The 7,331-nt window shown below is 34.6% G+C and overlaps 1 protein-coding gene across 1 annotated transcript; it reads left to right on the forward strand.

Annotated features, from left to right (window-relative positions):
- The first annotated feature begins 3,064 nt into the window (after positions 1 to 3,064).
- LOC111470445 (mannose-6-phosphate isomerase 1-like) lies at positions 3,065 to 6,884 on the forward strand. Its single transcript, XM_023115993.1, has 5 exons — positions 3,065 to 3,743; positions 4,066 to 4,233; positions 4,435 to 4,647; positions 5,611 to 5,877; positions 6,247 to 6,884. Exons 1-5 carry the CDS (start codon positions 3,360 to 3,362, stop codon positions 6,565 to 6,567), a joined length of 1,353 nt encoding a protein of 450 aa, XP_022971761.1. The 5' UTR covers positions 3,065 to 3,359; the 3' UTR covers positions 6,568 to 6,884.
- Positions 6,885 to 7,331: the final 447 nt, after the last annotated feature.

Below are 7,331 nucleotides of genomic sequence, written 5' to 3' on the forward strand. Positions count from 1 at the left end.
TTAAAACACGTCTGCCACGGGAAGGTTTCCACACCTTTATAAAGGGTGTTTTGTTCTCCTCCCTAACCAATATGGGACATCACAATATCATCATGTCGTCGTCATCATCATATAACATCATCATGTCATCGCCATAATCATATCATCATAATATAACATCATATAATATCGTCATACTATAACATCTTTATAACATCATATAACATCATATAACATTAACATAATCATGACATCATATAACATCATCATAACTTCATACTAGCTCACATCATCATCATATAAAGTCACATCATCTATAGCATCATCATCATTACATCATTATATCATATAATTTCACATCATCATCATATAATATAAGCCTACATGACACATGCAAAGGTTACTGGACACGTGTCATCATACAACAAGCGATTCTTCTAATCGAGCCGATAGTAAGTCACTTACTTAGTTGATCTTGGCCAAGTTCTATCTAGCTCCACATTTGCTTGCTTCCATCCTTTAAATTTGTTCTCACTTATATCAGAGTTTCACCTATTTTGAATTTGAAGTAAAAATCAAATTTCATATTTTCATTACCTCTAAATTGGGTTTGGTAATAAAACTTCAATTAAAAAAAATGTCAACTACCATCCAAATATTGTTTATTATAATATTATATTCATTCATTACCAATAATTTAATTTTTTTTTAATTTTTTTATTATTATTATTTTCCTAGTTGTTACATTGTTACCTTCCCAAGTCTTTATAAGAAACACTCCTCGACTCCAGGAAGTTATTGGAATATGTTTGGAAGGATGAATTTGCGTGTAGGCTCGTATTCAAACTTTAAACGTTTTCTTAAAATCATTAACGATGATCCAAATTGAAAAAATAGATTTATGGCATTTTCTGTGCTTCCTTCATCGGACAATCTTATTCAGAAAATACATAAACAAGTTTGAAGAAAATGATGGACTATAGCCCTTAAATTTGAAAGGAAACTTGAGGGTAAGAAATTTAAAATCTCAAAGGCTATAACTCACAATTGAAGGCTCGACTTAGCTCAATTCTTCGTGAACTTAATGTTAAATTTTCTAGATTTCGTGTTGAAAATATCTTCACCAATCAATGGCTCGTCAACCTTCATTTTTGAATTCCAATGGTTGAATTTGATGTTGTGTCTAAAAGGTACTCAAACATGGCTAAGATCTAACCGTGAAAAATGAAGATAACGATTAATTTCTTTGAAGCAGAAGGGTATTTAAGTAATTTGACACTTTTTTGATATTTTATAATCCAAAATTTTTCTATAAAATTATTTATCCCTTTCAAGTGATTTTTACTTTTTTGAGCTATCTTAAAACTCCTCCTCTACAAGTAACAAGAAATCCCTTAAAATTTGAGAAAATGACCATTTTATCCTTCCTTTTGAAGGGCATTTAATTACCTTCTTGGAGTCCTTTTGTGCCCTTGAACCTTTCTTTAGGCTTCTCTTCCAAATATAACATCTCCAAAACTTTAAACCTCCTTCTTTCTTTTCTCTTTTTCTTTTAACACATTTTTTTTTTCTTTTTAACTTTATCTTGAAATTTAGCCTTTTTAAGTCCTAGTGAGATATTATAACTAATATAAAAAGAATCAACTCAACCAAAAAGTATTTATGATTGGATTGTGTTCAGGGTAAAGATTGAAAAATTTAAGGGTCAGAACAATTGAGTTAGATCTAAAAATGTCTGAACTTCATCCAACTCAATCTACGGAAGGAAGGAGCATTGAATAGAATAGATTAGATGGAGCAATTGGGTGAGAATCCAAGAAGGAAGGAAGGAAGGAAGGGGAAAGATGGTGAGCCAAGTAAGGTGCCAAACCCAGAAAGGGACCCTTTTTTAAATGGACTTGTTCATTCCACATCCCCACCATCACAAATTGCTTTATCACCTACCACTCCCTCATCTTATAATAAATTTCCTATTGCCCCACCACTTTCTCTCTTTTTTCTTTTTTCTTTTTTCTTTTTTTGGAAAAGCATTATTTCTATTAATTTCTACCATTTTTTGGAAACTAAATCAGCCAATTATGTTCCAACTAACACATAATAAATAAGGGTTTAAATGAAATTAAAATCTTCTTCTTTGTACGGATAATTTACAAAATAAATACTAATTTTTTGAAATGGGTTTTATTATTATTATTTACTTTTGTAATTTTTTTTCTTAACAAATGTGTGTATGGACTTGGGACCCAAAGGAACAACAAATATACTTGAGAATATTATTATGAATCTATAAGAGATCTTCTTTTTATAACCTATTTCCGGTTTTTTTAAACATTAATATTTTATATTTTAATAATATTTTTCATCATTGTTTTGATCACGTTGCAATCTCAAATGTTGACTTTATGGGAGAAAATATACCGCAGTCTACAAAATAGTCAAAATTTAATATTTTTCGATATAAATATTTTTTTTTATCATAATTTTAAAAATTTTAACCAGAAATAACAGTCACTTTAGGTAAAAATATCTAATACGCTCCCAATGATGAAAGAGATAATTTTTTTCTAGTAAATGCTTGAGTTTAAGTGAGAAGGACTTCTTTCATCAATGCGTATTTTAGTATTTACTAGGGAGACTCGTGTTTTGCCTTTCTCTTTCCTCTATTTATTGAATTTAATAGGATTATTGTTAATAATCCAATATTAAAATTTAAGATTAATTATATATATAAAAAAAACAATGGGTTTGTAATTAATTGATCACAATCATACCAAAACAAGTGGACAAGCATAGGGAGATCCAAATAAGGACCAAAAATAAATAAATAAATAAATAAATAAATAAATAAATAAATAAAATATTAAAATATATATAGAGAGCGTTCAGAAATCACAGTCCATGAGATTAATGTTTAAACAATGACATTATAATACATTAATTATATATTTTTTAGTACAAATTAAATATAATTGTGATAGGCGCAGCCGTAAATTACGTGGAATAATAGCGGCCACGTGTGCGAGTGCTTTACATGGTTAAGAAAAATTACAAATTATTTGTGATATAAAAATGATGGGAGGGGGAGGTAGTTGTCATCTGTCGGTTACTCGGGTCGGATTAAGCCGGGGTCAAAGAAAACCCGGTTTAACCCGACCGAGAATCAACGACATTTCGGAATGGAGACGGACTGAAAAGCTGACTACCTCCAGCTATGCTAACCGCTCTCTCCTTCTCTATCTTTCTCTGCTTATATAAGTTATAACGAACACAGGATCCTGAACCTTCTTCAATTCCCAAGAGACTCTCAGTTTCTTCTTCTGAGGCTTTTGATTTTTTTATTTTTGATTTACGTCCATTTTTGTTGTTCTTGGTGATGAGCAATGGCCGAAGAAGATGATAAGAGATTGAAGAAAAGGAAGAAGAAGAGGTTGATAGGCGCCGACAGGAGGAGGCGTCTCCTTCGTCTCAAATGCTGTGTGCAGAACTACGATTGGGGGGTTCTAGGGTGTAATTCACAAGTTGCGAGGATGTTTTTGCTCAATTCGGGCTCCTACAGTGCCGATCCGGATGAATGTTACGCGGAGTTCTGGATTGGAACGCATAAATCGGGTCCGTCTTTCGTTTTTTTTGGACGGGACTATAATGCCGCTGCAATTGGATCTAAACCCTTGAGTCTCAAGGACTGGATCACGGTCGATCCGGGCGCTGTGCTTGGTGATAAGGTTGCGCGGAAATGGGGAGGCGATCTCCCCTTCCTCTTCAAGGTGCGGTTTCTTCTCTCTTAGATCCTAAATGTGTTTTGTCGGTGTACTTGATTCCTTTCAAGATCACTTTAATGGAAAGAAAATCCACATTGTGTCGGTGATAGTTAATCAGGATGCTTAGAATTTGCTGTTAAATGATATTAATGTTTCGTAAGCGAATAAGAAATTGTGTAAAGAATTATCTACTGAATTTGTGCTCCATCTCTTTAAATTGTCAGTTCCATTAGTTTCACGAACCTCAATTACCGTTCTTATTTTACTTGACGTTAATGTTTAGAGCTCAGTTGGACTGCAACTTGATGATTTCTTATTGGGAGCATAGGTGCTGTCGGTAGAGAAGGCTTTATCTATTCAGGCTCATCCGGATAAAGAGTTAGCGAGGGCTTTGCACGAAGCTCAACCGAGCATCTATAAAGATGACAATCACAAGCCAGAAATGGCTTTAGCATTGACTGGGTTTGAGGCTCTTTGTGGGTTCATCAGTTCTAAGGTACAACAATATAGCAGCAAAGGGTAGTTCTTCTGGGGCTTTGAATTTTTTCTTAAAACTTCTTTACAGCACAAATATTCTTGTTTTTCCTGATGGTTAAGTGAAAACATCTTAATGATTCTTACTCTGTTCTTGTTACGCAAAATGAATGAAAATTCTTTATAAATTCCTTTGGTTGTTCTTATTTCATTATATTTTCAGGAGCTCAAGGGGGTGCTTAGTAGCGTTCCTGAGATAGTAGAATTAGTCCAAGGTGCAGATGCAGAGAAGTTCTCACACGATAGTGAGCAAAATGGGAAGGAGAAAGTGAAATCACTTTTTGAGTCCATATTTGGTCAGATCATGTCATCTAACAAGGCCATGGTTCGTGAGGCTATATGTAAACTAAAAAGGCGACTTAGTTTGGAGAAAAAGGTAACTGAACTTATATATCTCTGCAACTTATCTTCTTAGCAGGACTTGTTATGTTTTATTCTCAAGACTTGTTATGTTAAAACATTAAGCATGTAGAAGGTTTCAGTCTCTAATACTGTATGCTTATGCAAATTATTGATGGAAGAAAAGCAGCTAATCTGAATTTAAAGGTGGCTGGTGAATTCTCTTACATATCATTATATAATAAGTTTTTTTTTCTTTTAGTTCAACAATATTTGGGGTGGGGGATTCGAAGCAAGTGCAGCATTGCTCTTCGATTAAAATTTACACTTAGTAGCAGGACATTGATTTACATATTTTAGCATTGTGGGGATCTTATAATGTAGGGCAGATCTAAAACTTGAACAACCAATAGGACCGATTAACTGCTCAATACCTTCCGATAATCATCCAACAAATATTTAGCTTTTAGCATGACAAAGTTTTAGGTAAGAAAAATTAGAAATGCATAGCTGAGTGTATTAAATTATTCTAGAATCTAAACCATGTGGAGTCAATAAATCAGTTTATTAATATTCACAATTTTCTGATTGTTTATTGCTTGGAGAACATTGAATATTATAAACCAATTGTGATATGATTCCTGGGAGAATGTAAACAGGCAAACAGAATTGATGAACCAATGAATAGATGGTCTATCTAGAGCATTGTAGAGTATCCCATGTTTGCCAATCTGAGCAGTGCATTCTTGGTAATTAGTAGGATATACGAACCTCTTTAAGCCTTTTTCTAATAGATGGTGACCGCTCAGGAGCAAGATCACATTCTATTTAAAGTTATTTCAGTGAATATCGATCATCATTAGCAAGTTCTGTGATTTATTTAGCTTAACCTGTTCTTCCTTAGCTTCATCAAACTCTGCAAAGCGTTGTTTGTTTGTGTTCAATTTTTTTATTACTTTTTGCGAATTCTCATATCATTACATTTTTTTTTTTTGATCAGAAGAGGCAACTGTCTACCAAAGAACAATTGGTTCTCAGACTAGAAGCTCAATATCCTGCTGATGTCGGTATACTAGCAGCATTTTTTCTAAACTATGTGAAGTTAAAACCAGGCGAAGCGTTATATCTTGGTCCGAATGAACCCCATGCATATATATCTGGGGAATGCATCGAGTGTATGGCAACCTCTGACAATGTTGTTCGTGCCGGCCTTACCTCTAAAAAAAGAGACGTTCAAGCACTTCTTTCAATGCTCAACTACAAACAGGTATCACAGAATTTATACATGTGCTGGTGTTTTATAATGCTTCGATTCTAGCATATTGGCTCTTGTTTTCCATGTCCTCATTTCTTAAGGCCCCTCTACAGTCATACTTCTTTTTTACCTGTTCTACTGCTTACCAGCAGAAAGTAGTGAAAAACGCCTCAATAGTACGATCTCGAAGGACTCCATCCATATTAATAATACATCATTGTTATCCATTGAGAGATAGGGGAAGCTAGTGGGAATACTAATCTGGTTTTGAAACAAAATTTGACTCATTCTTCTTGGTTTTTACCTCCTCTAAGCTGCCCTGCCCTGCGCCTTAGAGCTTCAATGACAATATTTCTCATAATCAGTTCCTGCAACGTGCAGGGGTTTCCCGAAATCTTGCAAGGAGTTTCGTTGAATGAATACACACGAAAGTACGCCCCTCCTTTTGATGAATTTGAAGTTGATCGCTGTATTCTTCCAGTAGCTGCATCTGTGTCCTTCCCCTCTGTCCCAGGACCATCTCTGTTTCTGTTAATGTCTGGAAAAGGGACAATTGTGACAGGCTATTCTGAAGAAAGTACTTTTCAAGAGGGTGAGGTTCTGTTTGTTCCAGCATATATGGAGGTCAGTGTAACAGCTGCAGCTACAGAATTACATATGTACAGGGCTGGGGTCAACAACAGATTCTTTAGAGACTTGTGATTTACAAGTACAAGTGAATAAATTAAGAATGTACAAGGAAAATAGAGGTTACAAGAAGAATTGTTCAAGCACACACAAATTTGTTGCATTTACTGCCCTTTATGAGTTCATTTTTATGGATTAAATTGCATCAAAGTTGTGCCATATACATTTGTTTAAGAAGAATATGAATAGGTTATCAAGTTGTGTTAAAGTTCATGATAGCGTTGAGCAAAATATTGCTTCATTTATTGTTGTCCTATCAGTTTATCAGCTGTCAACGGTGAATATTCATAAGAGTTCTTTGTTTGGGAGTATTAAATTTAAGGCTCCCTTCCTATCCTCGTTTCAAGAGAAGTCAAGAGGCCACAGGTTTTGATGTAGGGATTGTTTTTAAAATAATATATTACTATTTTGGTTAAGGCCATTTGGTTGTGTTTTGATTTTTTTTTGATAAATTGATGGGTTTTGGTAGGGGTCGATAATTCTTGTATGATTATTTTAAATAAATTGTGTACAAATTTAACGGTAGATATTGTTCTTTTTTAGTTTTTCCTGTCGGACTTCCCTTCAAGATTTTTAAAACGTGTTGGGAAGAGGCTTCCACTCCCTTATAAACAAGGTTTGTTTTCCTTCCCAACCAATGAGGGATCTCACAATCCATCCTCAACTGGTATGCTTCGTTCTCTTCCTCAACTGATGTGGAATTTCACAATCCACCTCCATTCGGGGCCTAGCATCCTCGTTGGCACTTGTCCCCCCCCCCCCCCCCCCCCCCCCCCCCC

Source organism: Cucurbita maxima, unplaced genomic scaffold, assembly GCF_002738345.1.
Source record: "Cucurbita maxima cultivar Rimu unplaced genomic scaffold, Cmax_1.0 Cma_Scf00045, whole genome shotgun sequence".
In the NCBI taxonomy this organism is placed as follows: Eukaryota; Viridiplantae; Streptophyta; class Magnoliopsida; order Cucurbitales; family Cucurbitaceae; genus Cucurbita; species Cucurbita maxima.

Coding starts and splice junctions, on each gene's coding strand:
- LOC111470445 (XM_023115993.1), top strand. CDS start 3,360: ATGGCCGAAGAAGATGATAAGAGATTGAAGAAAAGGAAGAAGAAGAGG. Junction 3,744..4,065: donor ATCTCCCCTTCCTCTTCAAG/GTGCGGTTTCTT, acceptor TTGGGAGCATAG/GTGCTGTCGGTAGAGAAGGC. Junction 4,648..5,610: donor GACTTAGTTTGGAGAAAAAG/GTAACTGAACTT, acceptor TTTTTTGATCAG/AAGAGGCAACTGTCTACCAA.